The sequence below is a fragment of the Pseudonaja textilis genome, chromosome 4 (genome assembly GCF_049901715.1).
Source record: "Pseudonaja textilis isolate UNSWEBS1 chromosome 4, rPseTex1.2, whole genome shotgun sequence".
In the NCBI taxonomy this organism is placed as follows: domain Eukaryota; kingdom Metazoa; phylum Chordata; class Lepidosauria; order Squamata; family Elapidae; genus Pseudonaja; species Pseudonaja textilis.
Window position 1 is genome coordinate 52900099 of NC_141993.1, and position 21607 is coordinate 52921705.

The window sequence follows — 21607 nt, forward strand, 5'->3', positions numbered from 1 at the left end:
ACATTTTTCACAAATATAGAAAATTGTATGCAAGAATTACAAAGGTAAGGAATGAAATTGATAAATTTACATTCAACTTTTCAGAAATGGGAAAAAATATTTGGAGAATGTCAAAACCTTTGATGTATTTCTCTTTGACTACAGAGTTGAAATTTACTGTCAGTTGTGCACACAAACTGAAGAATACCACTGTTGCTGAAAATATGCATTGTAACAAAAGTACCTGAAGTTTTGTATTAATTATGCAGTACAGTTTTTTTTACCAGAATAGTAAGATTATTTATTTATATTTAATATTTCATAACTGCCCATTTTCCTGTTTATAAAATCAGTGTACTGTCTTTTCAAAATTTTGTAACAATAGCATGATGAAGTATACAAATAATAATGAAATACAGCTCCAGGACTCACGTCTATGCTTTATCAATTGAGTGTGTATGAGGTTATTATTTTAAAGCACAGAGATAGATGAAAGCAAAAGCTTAATTTGTTTAACTCTTTATATTACACATAGAACTAGAAAAACAATTTTTGGCAATTTTAGGGTACAGTACAGCCCATCTGTTCCAAGTCCTGAATGCATGTCTAAATACTAGATGAAATTACTGAAACCTCAGCCACCACCCTGGAATTCCATTAGATGCCTGGGGCAGACCAGTAAGATCTATTTCATGAGTGGTATGGCACCAGATCTTCTTTATCAAGTTATGACACGATAGAATAATAATAAAACATTTAGAAATCTAGAGGTCACTTTATAGTAAGCAAGGAGTTTTTTGACAATGGCAAAGCATAATATCAATGTTACAAAGTTATAGATCACGTTGGCTGCCTCAAGATTTAAAAAAAATCATCTAAAGTGAGCAATGTGTTGAGCCCTTATATCAGGAATACATCCATGGCTCTCATAATCATTAAGAATTCCTGAGCTGTCTCCAACTTTTCTCCCGTAGAAGGAAAATTAAGTCCCCAGAAACTCCAACACCAACTACAGATTTTCTGAATGTTTTACCATGATACTACTAACAGTTGTGAGAGGTTAATTGAAAAATTAATTCATTGACTTGTTCAGTTACAGAATTAACAATAGGCAGGCAGTTCTAGTCTAGGGTACCACAATTGGGACTCGGTTGTTAAACGAAGTGTCACTAAATGAAATTGCAGCTATGCTTATGATGTTTATTCAGCTTTTTTTTTCTTTACAGACCCATGACAGTTGTAAATGCAAAGATTGATCTGAACGTATTTTTTCATCATTATTGTAACTGTAAACAGTTACTACATAAGATAGTTACTATCAGTACATTCTATCAATATACACATAAAACATAAAAAATCATATTTTGAGCATAGTGTTGAACTGTAGAAAAATGAGATTATATTCCATGTTACTGAAAAATAGCAATGGAATTAGATATATTATTATTATTATTATTATTATTATTATTATTATTATTATTGAAAAACAGTGCCATCTATGAGAAAAATCCTTGGGTGCCTGATAATGAACGAGGCATGCTCTGGAATGCCCAATGCAAAATCCCATCAAATGTATTCTGGAAGATTATAGAGAAAATAAAATAATCAGAATCTGAATATAGAAAGAAGATAATTCATAGGAATAGGTTACACATTAAAGGCAAACATAAAACTATTTTTATACTTAAAAAAAACAAATTCACTTGTTCCTGGGAAGGGTAAACCACATCTAATTCTGATCTACCGTTTTTCCCACAAATTTGCAAATCATTTTGTGGCTGAATTTGTTAAACTAGTGCGTCAAATGCTGACTATTACCAAGAATGATTTTATTTTTGCTGAAGTCTACAGATGTATTATAAATTCCACATTAGATATTTTACAGAGCCAAATAAATAAACCGACATCATTATTTACTTGATTTACCTCCCCTAAGAGTGAATCCAGATCATCTTTGTTCAATGCAGGTTCAGTTCCAGCAGAATCTTCTACCACCTAGGATTCAAAATATTTCCTTACTATGTAACCGTATACATATCTATTCAGAAGTATCTATTCCACGTGTTCAATAGGATTTGTTCTCATGCTAAATACAGGTTTAATGGCCATTTCAAAGTTATGACATGACAAAAAAATGACAAAAAAAATGACTTATGAAATTTTCAATATTTACATATTTACAACCACTGCAATGTCCCTATGGTATTGCGATTGCCATTTGCGACCTTCCCAGGTAACTCCAAAAAGTAAAGTCAATGGGGAAGCCTATAGATTGCAAATCATGATCATATAAATTTTGTACAACATAACTATGGTAAAAGGAAAACACCAGCCTTATGCATGAGAGTTTAAAAGTCAGGTGTGAATAAATTATTCTATCTTCATATTCCTTTAGTGGGTCCTGCATTTTTCTGCTGATACCTGCTCCTTGCCTTCCCGCAGAAAGGGATCAATGCAATAATCATCAGAAGTCTTCTTTGGGTTCAGTCTTAGAGGAACGTGGATATAAAATTTTTAGTATGCTGAGGTTGTTGAGCTTTGGAAGTGAAAATGATTCTATAAGCTTGAGGCAGAAGCTATTTGAGACACTTTTCAAAAATATAAGCTGCAGGAGTGGATTAACAGATAACCAAGTAAAAGTTGTAGGTTTGTGTCATAGTTAAACATATGGAGACCACCATACCTGTCTTTTTCTTCAAATTTCTCTTCAAAATTCACTTCTGGAATAAATCCTTTGATTTGACACATTCATTTATATTTATAAACTTTACCTGTTGGGTCATCTTCATATATATTTGTGAGTGCAGAAAGTCTGGCAGAGATTCTGTGGTTGCAGGAGACTTAGGTTGCAGGAGACTTACCTGAGCAATTTGAGACATTCTTCTGCAAGGTTCCCTATTGACTTTCTCCCCTACAAGCTTTTAAGGAAGGATGTGATTCCCAACTGACTTTTTCTCTGAAAGCTTCCCAGGCTTCCCAATTGGCTTGTGGGCAGGTGTCAGGGAAGTTGTAAATTAGGATCACATGACGGCAGCAGTGAACAATAGCAGGGTTGAAACAGCAAGAACTTTCTAAAATTTCATTCCAACAGAAGCAATGGGTGCCAGCATTCAGTAATTTAGCCCATTTGCAGTACTTTAGTTGAAAATGGTTTGCCCTGTGTTGTATTGTTTCACAGTTAAAGCTTACAGATACAAACTTTTAGTAGTATCATCAACTTTGCAAATGGAACTATATTTACTTGCAGATTTCTTCCTACCTTATCTCTACAATCTGATAGTTGTTGATTTAAGTTTGTAAACTTAGTGGAGCAGTAATATTGGTTTATTTTGTCTAAGAAACCGGAGTATGTTCAGCATACTGATATTAAGACTAATTAAAAAAAATCTACAGTTGTAGCACAGAGAAGTTATGCCTATTCAGAACTTTTTGGATAACTCCCATTAATCTCAGATAACAAGGTATTAACCAATGATAGGAATTGCATCTCACATCTGAAGCATGAAAAGTCATGAAGGCCATCTGTGTATATACCAGATTTCTTTAATCCACTGGGTACAATAAGGCTGAAAAAAATATGGAAAATCTGACCTTTACTGCTCGTAGTGTTTGAGCATTGGAATGTGAGTCTCCTTCCAAGCTGATAACTGTAGAGTTGTCAAAACAGGACTTACATATCAGGATTCCACTAGAATACAATTTAAAAACAATCTTAAGCATTCCCTCAAAGTATAAGACTTGATTTCAGATTCCATGGTTGCTAAACTGGGTAGAGCTATGTTAGACTACTAGTAGATTCTCAAATGATTTAGTGTCTTTTTTTCCTCACATAAATCTTTTATCTAATCAAACAGCAGCATAAACATTTGCAGTAGAGCCTTCCACCTTATCATTTTGTCTCTGATATTCAGGAAGATTTAGAGTGATGGTGATATGGTGGATCATTCAGCTTTGTGATTTTGCACCTGTACAGAACCCACTGCAAAAGGTGAAGATTAAAGTTTTGCCTTAGCTAAAACTTTAAAATGGCCTTGGAAAAAATTAGGAACAAATATGCCTCTAGGTGCCATATCAGTCACATTAATTTAGTGCACCTGACATCAATATTTGTCAGGTCTCCATTCTCCGCCTGCTCACTTTCCATGGTAACAGCTGGGGCCTTTTTTCACAGGAGTTTTGCACTAGGCTAGATGCCAAGGCTTGACAAATATAAGAGATAAATAAAGATTTATTTTTCAGCACAATTAATACCTGATTTCATCTGTATGGGCAGGAAAATGGCAGCGCCAGTGGAAAGCCCTGAAACATTTATTGCAGTAGACCACATCTCCTCCTTTCCAGCATATACCGCATTTATCACCAATGGTTAATTTCTGAAAAAATACAATTTAAAGTAATTTTCTAGCAAAAAGTGGTCCTTTTTGGCCTTCTTGAGAATAATTTTGTACTTTACATAACATCTCTCTTCTATCTAGAAATTGCCTGGACTGGTTCCTGTATTTTTTCAGAAGCATTTTGCCATTGCATCTTCCTAGGGCTGAGAGAGAGTGGCTGGCCTAAGATCACCTGGCTGGCTTTGTGCCTAAGTTGGCATTAGAACTTACTGTCTCTCAGTTTCTAGCCTGGAGTCTTAATCATTACACCAAACTGGCTCTTGTATTCTATTTATTCAAATTTACTTAATATTGAGAAACATAATTCTAGCATTTACTTAAATTAGTTTTAATTAAATTTAAACTGAAACAGTTTCAGAGTTAGTTTTGGATTTGTCCCATTCTTGCTCCTAGCCCATTTATCTCTTGGAGTGTGATCTTTAGTCTCCCAAAGCCAAAAACATATCCCTGCTTTAAACTTTTATCTTAACATACAGCTCTTCCGATGAAAGCAGCTAAGTCAAACACATGGCAACAAATTGTTTTACCCACACATGATTTGAAATGGCCTCACCCACTGAAATGTGAAAAATCCACAGAAAGACAATCTACTGACCAGTTGTTTCTCTGTTCCAGCATTCTGTACTGCGGATGGAGCTGCCACAGACATTGAGAGCAAAGATGGCAGGGGTTGCCTGAAGGAGGCACACAGAGGTTCTTTGATAAGAACTCTCCTCCCATCTTCAGTTGTTCTCTGGACATAAACAGCACCCTTAGGAGATAGGAAAATTAAATAACATTCCAGTCCTTATTCAGCAGGAAAACATTTGCACATAGAAGGGAATACAAACTGTGCAAATTATTTCAGATCTGTCATATGCTGGTCTCAAAATGTTCTTAAAGTGACAGAAGTTCTTTAATTACATTATACACCAAATATCTATGCATAGCTTTAACAAAATTCATTCTCTGTTTTCATTTTACAGAATGAAAACTAGAACCGTGATACAGGAGCAAATGAACAGTCAACCACTGGAAAAAACAGCAGATTTTAAAACTACTTAGATATGGCAGCCTTCTCCAAACTAATATGCTTCTGATATCTGGCATGATAGCTCCTATCATCTCCGGACAGAATGACCATCTGACCTGGAAAGTAAAAAATTACAGTTATACCTGACTTTGAGTAAAAGACTCTCTATTCTTCTCCTCTTCAGTGCCCTTGTCCTCTTTGGCCTTCCCAGATGAGCAGGAATCACACCTCCATGTCCCACTGATGAGTGTTCCAAGGCAGAAAGACAGGTAGATAATCAAATATACAAAGGAAAAAAGAAGGAAAAATAAATTTAAAAGCTTCTTAAATCTTATATATAATTTGTTTCTTTCATGCAGAGTAGTTACTGGCTGAAAATATTTTGCTTTTTCCCTTAATCAGGGGTGGGATTCTACCGGTTCTGTCCACCTCTGTAGAACTGGTTGCTCTGAAGAGCAGCAAACAGAGAGCATACATTGAACCGGTTCTGTGTCTGCTGCTGTTTTGGCCCACCCGCCTGTCCGGGCTCTTAACGGTCCTTTGTTTCCTGCTTTTTCAACCGCAGCTGCTTTGCATGGCACAGCTGCGGTTGAAAAAGCAGGAAAAAGGGGCTTTTCCAACTGCTGTGCACCACACACAGCGCTGCTCAGCTGTCCGGGCAGCTCAGCAGGCTGTAAATTGCACTTGCGCGACTGACACATGCGCGCGCGATGCAGAACCACAGAACCGATAGTTATATGGTTGGATCACATCCCTGCCCTTTATCCACATTTTTTGAGGTAGTTCTCAGTTGAATTACATTCAGCACTGGTATAAGGACAGCATTCTCCATTATATTTAACTTAGGGTCTCACAATGCACATGGAATTATATCTATCAATATCTGTTGCTGCTGCTGATCTCTATACACAATGCCTGCTGTTCATGCTGGCTATCAGATTCTGTCCATCTAAATCTTCCTACTACACACGTTGAGTTAGTGCTGCTCTCTTATGCTTAAAATGACGCAAAACAATGCATAAAATTGCTGTCCTGTCTTACTCTTTTACAGGGGGCGGAGAGAAGTGGAATGATTGTAAATATAAGGAAAATGACAGAAAAAGCTCGATTTAGTTGTTTTCATTATTTTCTGGAGTGAAATAAGTGAGGGTAGGGCAAAAGAGTCATATGCTGAGATGGGCAACTATAGAAACAAAATAAGTATATAAAGCCAGAAATATATTTTAGAATATTTTGTTTCAGCATAATTGCATAAAAATGCTTCTACTTTTTACACATAAAATAGTGCAACGGTGTTTTCCTTTTTTCTTCCCATGGTAGATGCCCAAAGAAAAGTTTGTGTCAGAAACAGGGAGAAGCAGGAAGAAAGGGGATAATGAATGTGAAAGAAATCAAGATGCTAATGAAAATGGCAAATCCTGGAAGAAAATGGCAGCAGCAAAGGCTGAGAGATTGTGGCCAGATTTCCCAACATTTCCTAAACACACCTCTGATCTCATATACAGCAGATCAGCTGATCTAATCTCCAACACAAGCATGACTAAATGTACAGATTTTATACTATAATAGCACTGACTTAAGCAGAAAAATATTACTTTAAAACTGTTAAGCTTATTATGATCTCAAGCTGTTTCATTCATGGCCTGGAGATAAGGCAAGGGTAGCATCATGAAGATAATGAGTGAATATTGATGTTTCCAGAGTATAACTCAGGCAGATCCAATGCAGTAATGGAAGAAGCATATCCAGATGGCAGGTTTCAGCAAATAAATAAATAAATAAATCTACTAGGACATTAACCACTACTTCTTCTAAAAATTTAAACAGTTCAATGGCATTATCTCTATACCTGATGCTTTACCACTTGGCAGCTGATCAATAGCCTATCATTCTTCATGTCAAAAGATATTTGTTCCTTATTCTTGGTTTACAAATGGTTCTGTCATTCAGTAATCCTGTTTGTAAAGAGTTCGATCTCTTTACAAATCTTGTTTGTAAAGTGTTCAATCTCTTTATAACGTTTCTTTGCTTCTATTAGATCTCTCTTATTATTGTTGTTGTTCAGCAGTCCTACCTTAATTATACATTTTCTTGCAATATTTTTGATTTTTTAAAAAAATATTTCATTTTATTATCTATGGAGATTCTCAGTCATCCAGGTTATGGTTGTCCCAAAGATACTTTTTCCAAAAGGCAAATGGACTTTCTTGGTTTTTTTTTCTCTGAAAACATTTCACTTCTCATCTAAGAAGCTTCTTGGATGAGAAATGGAATGTTTTCAAAGAAAAAAGAAAGTCAATTGCCTTTTGGATAAAGCACCTTTGGGATATTTTCTTTTTCTTGTTATTTTCTTCTCTTTGTTGATATTCTTGATTGAGATATCTTCCTATGTCAGGTACATAAGGCAATATTTAAACAAACATTAAATATGTCACACAACCAGTCCATAAGTATACCTCATCCATATTTTAACTTTCCTCCAATTAAAACACACTATGTATGCCTGCAAATCTGCACAATAGACCAGACTAGCTAAAGCAATGCCTTTCCCAATGGCAATATATAACTGAAAAACTGAAAATAAATAACTGCAATAAAACAGATATCTTCAAATTATGAATTTGAAATGTGGTCTGCAAGAAACCACCCACAGTAAATTGTTCCTGGAAAAATAAAGAGTGGCTATTGCACTGGAGTTATGTAAACAGACACTCAGATACTTGGGCTTGTGATACCGACAGATATGGATTAGATATGTCTGTCAGGGTTAAGTAAAGTGATAGAAAGTAAGACAATGGATAAGGTGTTAGATGCGATCAAGGTTATCAGTGGGATATTCCTGTAAGAAGTGCTAATTTTTCTCAAAGTACCAGTGAGGACAGATTGAGATGGAGAATATTTTTACAGATCTCAGAAGTTGTGCCTGACTTGAAGATACCTTAGATATAAACAATGTACATAGCTATATCTAATAATGTACATCTATCTATCTTTTTCACAATTATTCTTTTTTTTACTTTGAGAAGGTGTTGATAACTACTTTTTAAATTATAACCTAGATGTTTGTCACCTTTTATTTGTTTAAATAATAAAAACAAAAGCCCTTCTATAGCCTGCACCCTAAAATTAATTACAAAACTCAGTGAGAACATGGTACATAAGATTACAAAACTCAAATAAGGAACTAATTTTAAAGGCCACAAAGAACCATAATCATACAAGAAAGCAAATTGCTGTAAATCTGAACCCAAGGCTATATTCAATTTTAGATGGATAAAAGTTGTTTTTACCTTGGAATTTCTGTCAGTGGTGGTATAAGGCAACCAAGATGAAAGGCCTTAGGGCACCCATCACAACAGATCAGCTCTCCACCATCCCTACAAATGGCACATTCATCATCGTTCTTCTGGCCAGCAAAATTGTGGAATGATTAAAATGAAAAGAACATTACAATTTGAACCAATTTCTTACATATGGCCAAGGTTGCTTTTGCTGATTTTATTAAATCACTAGACCTTTTGTTAAAATTATCATTTCTTAGTTTACTTTGACCAGTAGCCCATTTTAAAGATTTTCAATATCCACGAAAACTTATTTAATAATAGGCTTACAGCCTTCCAGAAGATCATATACCAATGTATAGAAAGATCTGTATAATGTCTGAACAATATTTTGTAAAGCCCGAGTCAGATATTGCAGAAATCAGATGTCCGATTTCTTATGTAACCCAAGCCAAAGCAGCTAAGGAGGGCAGTGAATATTGACCAAATGGCATCCTCAACAAGCCAACAGAAGCTCACTAGATGCAAGCTCTTGACAGAAGCAGCATCAAGATCATGAATAAGATGTCCTAATCTCATTCATACTCTAAGACTTGTGGGAGAAGATGGAGAATACTGTTTTAAAACTGGAATGGCTAAGGACAAATTTAAGCTCCCTCCACCCTGGACTGGGAGTGAAATAAAAACTGCAATATGAAGACACACCCTATAAAAACAGTGAGGTGTCTCCAAGCATAGTTAACAGGTCATATAGAGCCCCAAATCTCCGTGGGTCTTACTGATTATTTCTATTCGGGGAGAAGCGTAAATCCAAAAAAATATTTGGGTAATAAAGAGGGTAATTATTAACACCTTTTATAAAAACAGGCAAGAATTAGTTTATGCAGTTATTATATGCTTTGAAATACTTGGGGAATTCCATCTTGATAGAAATGGCACATCATCTAAGAAGGAAAAAAAAATACATCATGGCCAAACCCACATCTTTGAATCTGACACCAGTTTAGTACGTAAGGAAAATTGGGACTTCCCACTGCTGATGGATTATACGTTGGGTATACACTATCCTAGATTAGGACAAAGCTAATGAACTATACTATTAGCTATTAGGAACACACAGGGCAACACCCATCATGCCTCCACGTGTTCCTATCATAGGAAAGTTTATGGAAATTTTTCATTTATATTAGAATAGTGTCATATACACTTAGTCCTTGATTTACGACCATAATGGAGCCCAGAATTTCTATTGTAAGTCATCAAGGTCTTAATCCAAGACATTCACATAACCGGATCCAATTTTATGACTTTTTTTTTGCAGCAGTTGTTAAGCAAATGCCATGATCATTAAGTGAATCAGTGTATTCTTATGGATATTTTTTTCCAGAAACCAGTAAAAAAAGACCAGAAATCTGTAAAAAACAAAACAAAAACCCATTAATCACAGTCATGTGACCATGGATTGCTGCAACCAGCTCTAAAGTTGAGCTGGTTACCAAACCTCTGAAATATGGGACCGCAGGAGGTTGTACAACTGTCAACACTTCAGAATTGGGTAATAAGTCATAATGGGGTTTCCACTGTAACTTTGAATGGTTGTTACTTTACTATACAGTAAAGGATTAGTCTGAACAGCAGTTTTCCAACAAAAATATGTCTATAGGTTCTTTCTACAATCTCACCTCTCTTATTTACCTCAGCAAGAACATGATGTATTGCCATTTAGATGGAACAATTATAGAAATTGTATGAGATTGTTTTCCACTTCAGTTTTAGGAAATACTGTATGACTTTATGCTTTTTTAAATGTCAACCACAGGGCTTACATTGTAGTTTCATGTGATCACTGACTTAAATCTTGAGAAATTATGCTATTATAATTGTGTAATTTAGTAATAGCGATTGGTAAGATTCAACGAGGCAGCAAGGAATGAGTACGTAGGCTGCACACATACAGGAGCCATTACTTGTTCCTTTCCTTTAAAATAATGCATTCAAATTCCACACAAATGTCCTCATTAATATGCAAGGTAAACAATGCAGTATCTAGCACAGTATCTGTCTCTTGTATGTGGAACTAGCATGCAAATGTTTTTCTTGCTGATGTTCACCTATTCATATTGAATAGTCATGTTCAGTTGCTAGTTTTGCATCTTAATATAGATTGGCAATATAGATTGGCATGCAACACTTCTTGAAAAGTACATTGCTCTTGGTGCTATATAAATAAGACTAATAGAGGCTCTTGGATTTCCTATTTATCTCTATGTGGTCACCATAACCTTGCCACAGTGAGACTGACTTTAAACAGAGAAGTCAGCCCAGCATAGATTCCTTTTTACTACTAAAGATCCAAAGAGAATAAGAATTTATAATAATATATAATTATACATATTCAGAAACCTGGGGTTCTTTGTTATTCATGCTTGGCTTCTTTTCATAAGCTTTATTTTCTCCAAGTTCTTCTGATGTGCTTGATGTATAACATTCATCCCCAACTTTAACAAATTTCTTAGCATTGCCTGGAAAAAGACATATTTGACATCTTTGGAACTGTGCCTTTCGTAGGAGACAATTTAACCTTAGCTGTAATTGAAATACAGTATTAAACCAAATTAACCTTTTCAACAATGTAATGTAACATATTTTTTCTGCATACGCCCAGCAGTGCAAAATGAAGTAAGTTATAGATTTTACAACAAAGCAAGAAAGAAGCTTAACACAATATGGAGAATACCACTGTGCCAATGTTTAAGTGGGACTAAAGTAGAATGTAGCACTTTGAAACAGCTGTGTTCGATTCTCGACTGTTCAGTAGATTCCCACCTTTATACCTCAGACCCCATATGCAAAATTGAGATCTACTTAAATACTATTTTAAAATGCTATTATAACAAATGATCAAGTTAACTTTCCTTTGGAAATTCTTCATCTTGACATTCAAATTGTCTATTATTTCTGTTTGAAGATTTCTTTTCTGTTAATATATTCAAAAGAAACAATCAACAAGCCAAAAAGGGAACATATAGACCCATGATGGTGAACCTATGGCACGTGTGCTATAGGTGGCATGCAGAGCCATTTGTGCAGGCACACAAGTCCCAGCCAAACTTACCTGCACTGCATATGCGCGTGCCTCCCAGCTGATTTTTGGCCCATTTGAGGGTTTTTTCGGCCTCCCAGATGCTCGAGGGAAGTCTCTGCACCCTCGTAGAGGCCGAAAAATGGGCCTTCTGGAAATACCGGAAATGACGAAACCGGAAGTGATGAAATGGGCCCGTTTTTCAGCCTCCAAAGGCTGCAGAGGCTTCCCTCAAGCCTCTGGGAGGCCGAAAAGGGCCTCAAATCAGCTGGGAGGCATGTGCATGCACAGTGCAGGTAAGGGGGGTAGGGGTATTGCATGACCATGTGCAGGGGGGTGCATTGCATTGTGGGTGCCAGCAAACACGCACTTTCAGCACACCACAACAAAAAGGTTCACCATCACTGATATAGACCAAAACACTTCAATACCAGCAGTCAACACCCTGATGTGCATAGATTAACACCAAGATTAACATTGGACCAACAATTAAGTGACTATACCTCAATCAAGAAACAGTCAAACAGCCCAAGCAAAGAACTTCCAAGACCACTCTCACCAATACCAACAGGGCAAAGCACTAGATTATAAATTGAGAGCAAACCTCATTCCATACTAGCACTGATGATGTCACCTAGTTTGGGTAATGAAACATCTGCAAGAAAACAACCAAGCTCAGGGAGCACCAAGGATCTTTAATTTTAACATTGAAATATTCTCCTTATCAGTTTCTTCTATCAATCATGTTTGATTCTTGGACACTGTCTGAAATAGTCCCTTCAATTTTCTTGGCAAGATTTTTCAGAAGTGGTTTGCCATTGCCTTCTTCTGAGGGCAAAGCGAAGGTCACCCAGTTAGTTTTGTGCCTTATATGGAACTAGAAATAATCTCCCAGGTTCTATGATGCCATAGCCATTACATTAAACTGGCTCTTTGAAGAGAATATTTAGCAATTAGAAGGTTCTTTAGATTGAGTAGAATAATTGTGGAGAGATAATATTGAACTGATCTGATTTTTCTTAGTTGAATCTCATAATTAATCAATTTTCTTACATGCAACGAATAGACTTAAATGAAATCATCAAAAAGCAGCTTAGATCAACTGTTAAAATGAGAAACTGATTCAGCAAAAGTTACTGAATAGCCTTTAATGACATTTTTTCTCACCTAATGTAATATATAGGCCGCCTGGCTAAAGAAATATTTTGTATGCTGAACAATACTTTAGCCATTTAGAATTCTAAATAAGAAGAATGACTTGGGATCATATCTGAGTGAGCAGTACATTAAGGCATTGTATAAAGATAATGTTGGATAGTCAAAGACTAGCAACCAACAACTTCAAAATTAAATCTAAAACTTAACCAAGTTGTGTGATATTTCAGTATGTAACATTGACAAGACTCCAAACAAGGATGTCAAATTATTGTGAAATTCTTTGTTTCTTTCTGAGATCCCCGGGAGACATTTCAAAATCTAATGATCTGATAATGAAACAAGATTGTTCAGGGTTTTAAATTTTATTTTGATTGATAGATCATTTCACAGAAGTAGCCGAACAGTATGGATTAACATATTCAAGAGGGCTGTGAAAATATTTATAGACCCCTCACATCCTGGACATAAACTGTTTCAACTCCTACCTTCAAAATGACGTTATAGAGCAGTGGTCGCCAACTGCTGGGCTGGGGACCACTGGTGATCTGCGAGAAAATTTTGGTGGTCCACAGAGAAATGTCCCCCAAAAGCATTCCCCCCAAAGCAATTAATCCAGGCTGCACGAGAACATAAGGCTGCACCGCCCACATGGCCCACCCACCTGCTGGCCCCCACCCTTCGGCCGAGCACAAACCTTACCTTGAGTAGAGCCACATGAGCTGGAACTGGAAGGTAAGACCAACAGCGGGGAGGGAAATCCATCATGGGATGTCTTGCTGACTTTGATGGGAAAGTCAGTCCCATATTCCAGAGCTGCAGTAGTCACAGGACTAGTCTTTTGGTCATCCTGGAGCAGCTCCTCCAGTCCATGGCAGGCCAGTGTACCCAGGTGGAGGGGCAACTGCTCCAGGATGACCAAAAGGCCAGTCCTGTGACTACTGCAGCTCTGGAATATGGGACTGATTTTTCCACCAATTTCAGCAAGCCACCATCTGTCAAAATTCATATTAGTGGTCCGTGGGATTTAAAATTATGAGTTTGGTCGTCTAAGGTCCAAAAGGTTGGTGACTCTGTTATAGAGCACTACACACCAGAACAACTAGACACAAGCACAGTTTTTTCCCCAAACACCATCACTCTGCCAAACAAATAATTCCCTCAACACTGTCCAACTATTTACAAAGTCTGCATTACTATTACTATTACTCTTGTCAACACTCCTTATCACCCATCCCCTCTCACTTGTGACTGTATGACTGTAACTTTGTTGCTTGTATCCTAATAATTTATATGAACTGTTTTCTAGTATGATTTCATTGCTTATTGTACCCTATGACTATTGTTAAGTGTTGTACCTTATGATTCTTCACTCTTGATGAATGTATCTTTTCTTTTATGTATTCTGAGAGCTTATGCACAAAGACAAATTCCTTGTGTGTCCAATCACTCTTGGCCAATAAAGAATTCTATTCTATTCAACAAAAATAGCAAAGTGATAAACTTACCACTTGGAAGAGGGTAATGTTGTACCTCAGCATTTTCTGATTTCTTCACAGCTTTTGTTTTAGGATGGGACCCTGTTGATTTATAAGACGGTTTGCAATACTGAAAGCAGAAATTTTTTTTTTTTTGCAAAATGCACACTATAGGTACTATGTTTCTCCAACAATAGGCCCCTCCAATAGGAAGGCCCAGCATGTATGAGGTGAAATTAAGCCCCTCCCCCAAAATTAAGGCTCATTTAAAACATGCAAAATGGGGGGAAGGGTGGGGAGGAAACTTGCCATTAGGAGCACCCCACAGGCAGCCACGCCTCGCCACCAGCTGCTCCTAATGGCCGATCATGGCAGAGAGGGGAGACCTCAATACCCCCAAGCGCCATTGCTGCAGACCCAGGTATGATGCTGGCTGTAGGCCAATTCAGCGGGTGGGCAGTGGCGGAAGACACTCTTCCCTTTCTCCCTCCCTCCCTCCTTCTTTCCCTGCCAAGCTTCCCAGTTGCCGTCAAGCAAAGCGATGCCCCAGTGGGAGGGCAGGAGGTTCTCGTTGGCAGCAGGGTCTGTCCCACCGCTGCTGCTGCTGTTGTTGGAGATGGCACTGGTGAGAGAGGAGCCACTGCCGGCAGGAACCATGGAAGCTAGGGAGGGGGCTTCTCGCCTAAGAAGCTGCCGAAATGCTGCTGGTGGAGGAATGTGCTCAAACCATTCCTCCACCCGCTGGAAGGGCCACTTCTCCACTACCACTGTGCCACAATGTCCAGCAGACCCTCCGGCCTCTGCATGTTGCCCAATGGCAGAACTCTGAATGCAGCATAAGCCGCAAGGGCAGAAGGGAAAGCAACGGCGGTGGAGGAAGCGGCAGTGATGCAAAATGCCCTGCCGCTGCTGAGGCTGACATCCATGCCGCCGCCACTGACCCAGCCTGCAGCCAGCACCATACTCAGGTCTGCAGCAAAGGCGCTTGGCGGAGGTAAGGAGCTCTCCATGCTCAGCCGTTAGGAGCGGCTGGTGGCAAGGCATGGCTGTCCATGGGGCACTCTAGGAGAAGGTGCATGGTGGTGGGGGAAATTAAATCACCCCCGAAAAGATGGCCTAGCTGTTTTTGGGGGGTCAAAAGAAAATAAGGCCCAGTCTTATTTTCTGAAAAACACGGTAGTTCTAAACTTACAACCACAATTGAGCTCAAAATTTCTATTGCTAAGCAAAGAGGTTGTTAAGTGAGTTTTGCTTCATTTTATAACCCTTTTCTCCACTGTTGTTAAGTGAATTACTGCAGTTGTCAAATGAACCATGCAGTCATTAAGCAAATATGGCTTCCTCCATTGACTTTGCCTGTTGGAAGCCTGTTGGGAAAGTCACAAATGGTGATCACAATACCCTCGCACAGTGCAGCTGTCAGAAATACATGCCAGTTGCCAAGTGCCTGAATTTTGATCACATGACTGTGAGGATGCTGCAACAATCTTTAGTGTGAAAACAGTTGTAAGTCACTTTTTCCAGTGCCATTGCAATTTTGGTTACTAAACAAATAGTTGTAAGTTGAGGACTACCTGTAACAATAAATCTTATTATATGTTATTTATTAGGATAAAATTAAGAACTATACTTTTCTCAGAAGCTTGAGAGCCATTAGTAGAGACAATATACTGTAAAGGAATGTTTAACTCCAACTGCATGTTATCTTTAATTTTATAAAAAGAGAAAAATACAGTATGATGTCATTCCTCTTCTGAGATGCTTAAGTTTTGGAGAGGGGTTTCCTTTTTTCTTTAAATTTATTCTTTTCATATTTTAGTTAAACTGCAATATCCCACAGATACAGTAAAAACATAGTAAATAATTCTATACCAAGGTGCAGATCAATTTTCCCTGAAGGCTGAGTCAATTGCAAAGGGTCTTTTTCTTCTATCTTTCTCTTTCCTTGGGATTTGTGCTGAGTCACAATCTTTGGACTAATGGCAACTTTCTTTGTTCTGCGATGCTTGCTGAAATCCATATCTGAAAACAAGGGAAATACTGAGACTGATTGAGATTCTTGCCTACAATTGTGGGAATATATCTCCAACTACATAGAAGGTAACATCTTCCTTAGCAAAGACAGATATATGGCACAAGATAGATCTTCTAAATGTGCTGGCATTATTAACTCACATTTTCATCATTGTATCAAGTGATTGGCTTTAAATTAAACTTGAATTTTAGCTTGTACTAAAATCACTTTGATATGCTAGACATGTCCCAAGTACACTAATTTTACTATGAACCTCATCCAGCCAATTAGATACAACTTGGTTTACTTCCATAATTCCCAATTTCTGTACTACCTATTATTCACAACTTCTCACTGTCTCCTGTAAATTTCATTTTAAGGCCATGATGACAACATCTTATACCTTTAGGAAAGCTGCTCCAAATGGACTGAAGCTTGGAATACCTCTCCAAGTTGTATTCTTTGAAAAGGACTCTCCAGAAATCTTCTATGGAAGATAAATCCTGATTTAGCAACCATGTCAACATGGTATAAAAAGCCCTGTGGCAGCCTTCGGTTTCCTTCAGGTGGAGAGTGTCCTTCAAGACAAAGAGAGCGAAAATACAAAATTGACCTAATTCTCAAATATATTTTATTCCTTTAAAATGCTTAACATGCAGTATATATTATTTGTTGTAGTCCAAGTTCTTGAATAGTAGCTAATTAGGGATGGTAATAGCCTCAACATTAAACTTTGGTGTATAAATTGGGAGACAACACTTTCATTCATACTTCAATTCTAAAAGTTAATAGCCAGGATATACAGTTTCAGACTCTCTTGATTTTTCACCGTACCTGCCCAAATAAAAGTTTATACAAAGCCGTCTGAAAAACCATCGCATTTCAATAATTTGCACAGAATGAAAGAGAAAATGCAGTAATGAAAAATAAAAACTCCAAAGTTAAAAAGTGAGAGAGACCAGAAAAACTGTAACTGAACATGAGTTATGCATAATATTGTATAAAATAAAACAAGAAATATGCAAATTATTGTAACACATTAAATGAATGGCTTAAAAGAAACAGATATATTCCAGTATTGTACTGAAGAGCTATATGTACTCAGATTTTTTTTCCCTCTCACCTTGAACATCTCTTCAGTGACAATTTCATGATCAGCAAGCCCATGAAGTAATGGGAAGACATCATCCACTGCCATTGAAATCTCTGTGCGATAAATCTTCAGTAACTTTCTCAAATCTCCTTCTCCTAATGCTCTATTGGAATTGAACATCCTGGAACAGAAACATGTACAGAAGGAGTAAACTAATCTTCCAAGTTTATTTTTGGATCAACTTTGCATGAATCAAACCTTATTAAAAGTGCCAGAAGATAATTAAAACCCCAGTTTTGAGGTAAAATATTCTGAAGGATCATCAATTATGAACCTTGCTGGCTTTGGAACATTAGACGTGCAAAAATAGCTTGCAAAAAGATGGTACTCCTGCCTATAATTTGTCTTTTCCAATGACTCCTTGGTTGTTATTTTTCATTTCTTTCAATATTTCTAAGTATTCAGCTTTGACATGCTTAGCCAGGCTGCCTTAATAATCAAGAGATACCACCTTGTTGGTCTCACCTCCTAAATGGTAATCAACACAATATCTGCTTTCTGTAGTTCCTTGTGCTCCTTATATTGCTCCATCTTGAAATAAGGATAGATGAGGAGGGAGGTGGTGGTGTGTGGAACAAGATCAATAAAATTTGATTGAAGATACAAACAGAAACTCCGTAATAACACTCTGATGAATCTGGGAAATAAAACCTCTCTCCAGTAAAGCCTATTTAGACCACTTTATTATTTGAAATATCGTGTTTCTTTCACAGTGTTTCACTCCACCCTGTGCCATCTGCACACACTGTGTATTGCCTTTCTTGACTGGAAAATGAGAAGGTTGTACTGTGTATGGGGAAGTGCTGGGTCCCCACCCCACCCCGGTCCCTTACAGTTCTGATAACTTGCATGAGAGACTTGCCAATTATTATTATTTTTTATGTTGCAAAGATATGGCTATAATCAGGAATATAATAATATTGAGCACCTATATTCATGTTGTTTGACAAGTTATTGCCATAATTTATTTAAAATACAAATATAGGATTTGTATTTTAGTTTTAGAAAACCTAATACTAGTCTATTGTTTCAATTCATGAAAATCAGGTGACAGCTAAAAGCTGTGAGTAGTGTTCTTTTATATGCTAATTCTGTGAGAATTGGATCAGAAACTGCTTTTCATGAAAAATAAATATACAATTACTCTCAAGTATGTAATTGGTTTCAAAACACTTTAAATTATTCTTGACAAAATTTGTGGACTTTCCATAGTATGTAATCATTATATCTTCACTAAAATGAAGCTAGGAAAAGCCCACAATAATGATCACCAAAGAAATAAAAGTATATAATTCAAATGATCCTAAGTATTGCTAATGTGTTCTTAGATCCACAAATTTCCATTCTACTTTAGAAACACTTGGACAATTATTTTTAACAGTGAATTCATTTTAATCTATTCTCCAGTAATGCTTTGTCATCTAATTCTCTATTCATTACCTTTCTCTAAATATATTAGCTTAACTTTTTTCTCACTCCATTTTGTAGTAGTCATAGTAGTTCTTCCCCTTTTGGTCCAGATAGCTCAACTAATAACATGGCTATTATATATATTTTTCCCTAAACTATATTATTTTCCTCTGTCACTAGAATACAGGTATTGCAAGTATTTTAAACACACTTGGAATGAAACAGAGCATGGCTAGTTGCTGCTGTATCCCAGCTATTGAAAATGTATTCATATTTCCACATCTCTAAATCCAGAAAGCAAGAAAAAAATGGATACATATTGACCTAGGTAATGATTTATTTATTTACTTATTTGTCAAGCAAGTATTAGATAACAAGTATAAGTATAAACATGGTTATGAATACATGAAATGTATACAAATAAAAAAGAAACAATAGGACAGGGTCTGTAGACATGTTGGTGCGCTTATGCACACCCCTATAGACCTCTTAGGAAAGGGGTGAGGTCAATAGTAGACAGTCTAAGGTTAAAGTTTTGGGGTTTGGGGAAGAAACCACAAAGTCAGGTAGAGTATTCCAGACATTGACCACTCTGTTGCTGAAGTCGTAGTTCCAGCAATCAAGTTTGGTGCAGTTTACCTTGAGTTTGTATCTATTGTGTGCTCTTGTATTGTGGTTGAAGCTGAAGTATTCATTGACAGGGAGGACATTGCAGTAGATAATTTTATGTACTACCCTTAGATCAGATGGAAGGCGGCGTAGTTCCAGGTTGTCTAGGTCTAAAAATTTCAAGTCTGGTGGCATAAAGTATTGTGCTACGAGGAGTGGAGAACTCTTCTTGTGAAATATTTCTGGACTTTCTCAACTGTATTAATATCTGATATGTAATGTGGGTTCCAGACTGATGAGCTGTATTCAAGTATTGGTCTAGCAAATGTTTTGTATGCTCTAGTTAGTAGTGTGATATTACTGGAGAAAAAGCTATGCAGGATTAGGTTAACAACTCTTAATGCCTTTTTTGGTTATGTAGTTACAGTGGGCCCTAGCACTTAGAACATTAGAGATGAGTACTCCAAGGTCCTTGGCACAGTTGTGGTCATCAACAAGGTCTTGATTATTCAGCTTGTATTTTATTTTCTGATTATTATTATTTTTGCCAATATGTAAGACAGAGCATTTGTTTGTTGAGATTTGAAGATGCCATTTGTTTGAACATTCTGACACATAGTCAAGGTCATTTTGAAGGGTAGCAGTATTGTCAGTGGTGTTGAATAGCTTTACATCATCAGCAAAAAGAGCACGGTTGCTCTTAATATGATCACAGAGGTCATTTATGTAGAGTATAAAAAGAGTTGGTCCTAGAATACTGCCTTGGGGTACATCACTGTTGACAGGTACAGGATTTGATAGGACGCTCCCTATTTTGACTATTTGTTGCCTTTTTGACAGGAATGCATCTATCCAGTTATGCAGGTGTCTGGAGATACCATAAGATTTTAGTTTCAGTGTACCACTGAATCAAAAGTTTTAAGTTGTGTAGTCCATACATTTTTGCAGTGTAGGAGTTGCAGATTACAGGAGTTTTTTTCTGAAACCAAACTGTTTGTTAGAGAGTAGGTTGTTTGTCTCTAAGTGGAAGATAATGGATTGATTAATAATTGATTCCATGACTTTACAGGTGATGCAACATAAAGAGATTGGTAATTTTCAACTAGGCTGAGGTCTTCCTTTTTGAAGATGGGGATGATTGTGGCTAGTGACCATAGATATGGCAGGGAGCTGGTCCTGAAAGATTTTTCAAAGATTATGCTTAGAGGTTCTGCTATGGCAGTGGATAGCTTTTTGAAGGAGTAGGCACATATTCAGTCCGGTCCAAAAGATAGAGATTGTTTTAGAGATGGCGTAGTGTTTTTTCAACATTACCTTCTATAAAATCGATATGTATTAGATCATTGCAGTTGTCTGTGATTTGACTAGGAAATATTGGGCATGATCCATTGCTGTTTACAAAGACTGAGCCAAAGAATGTGTTAAAGAGGTTGGCTTTAATGGTGTTACAGTCGTTACAGTCTTTACCGTTAGGTCCTTTCAGGGGTGGGATGGACCTCGAGTCTTTTGTTTACAAAATTGTAGAAAGCGCAGGTGGAACTGGTGCGTAGGTTTTCCTCTTGTTTAATGTGATAAGTGGTGCATTCAGTCTTTATCTGGTGGCATAAATTTTTGTATCGGCTTTTAAAGTTGGGAACATGACCAGATTTGTTTTTCCATCAAAGGGATGTCTTTTTGGATTGGAGCTTCCTTATTGCTATGGGTAAAAATTTTTTTCTGGTTTTGGAAGTTGTTATTGGTACATATAGTTTGATGACTCTTTTGACCTCAAGTAAAAATATGTTGTAATGGTCTTCAACAGTATTGCATCCAGTGAATAGAATTTGCCAATCAAGAGATAAGATCGTCTCTAAGATCATAGTTGCCTTTTTGAAGTTATAATTGGGGATCCCGTCGTTATTTTTGAGGACATATGTTGAGACAAGTCAGTCATGCTGTGGTGACTGTTGGAAAAGGATTCTTTTGTTTGTATTCCGTAAATTAAATTCAAACTGTTGCAAAAGATGAGATCTAGGCAGTTGTTGTTGGTTACTAGTTGAT

The 21607-nt window shown here is 37.0% G+C and overlaps 1 protein-coding gene across 2 annotated transcripts; it reads right to left on the minus strand.

Annotated features, from left to right (window-relative positions):
• Positions 1–493: 493 nt before the first annotated feature.
• On the minus strand, positions 494–18361 carry AIRE (autoimmune regulator). Of its 2 annotated transcripts, none has more exons than XM_026701328.2 (12): positions 17519–18361; positions 16799–16973; positions 16254–16403; positions 14412–14483; positions 11070–11188; positions 8676–8791; positions 5529–5625; positions 4969–5124; positions 4231–4352; positions 3571–3667; positions 1906–1974; positions 494–1556 (listed from the first exon to the last, which is right to left on the minus strand). In XM_026701328.2, the coding sequence occupies exons 1-12, from the start codon at positions 17666–17668 to the stop codon at positions 1476–1478; spliced, it is 1404 nt and encodes a 467-aa protein (XP_026557113.2). In that variant the 5' UTR covers positions 17669–18361; the 3' UTR covers positions 494–1475. The 2 variants fall into 2 exon arrangements, with proteins under 2 accessions (XP_026557113.2, XP_087789154.1); XM_087933028.1 differs by having other exon boundaries at positions 1394–1556; positions 8676–8788.
• Positions 18362–21607: the final 3246 nt, after the last annotated feature.

Bases quoted from the DNA above. Each gene is read 5' to 3' on its own strand.
- AIRE (XM_026701328.2), bottom strand. From the start codon at position 17,668: ATGTTCAATTCCAATAGAGCATTAGGAGAAGGAGATTTGAGAAAGTTA. The intron at 5,125-5,528 runs GTATAACTGTAA...CTATCTCCTAAG, and splicing joins AGTCTTTTACTCAAAGTCAG to GGTGCTGTTTATGTCCAGAG. The intron at 1,557-1,905 runs GTAAATCAAGTA...ATAATCTTCCAG, and splicing joins TGGATTCACTCTTAGGGGAG to AATACATTTGATGGGATTTT.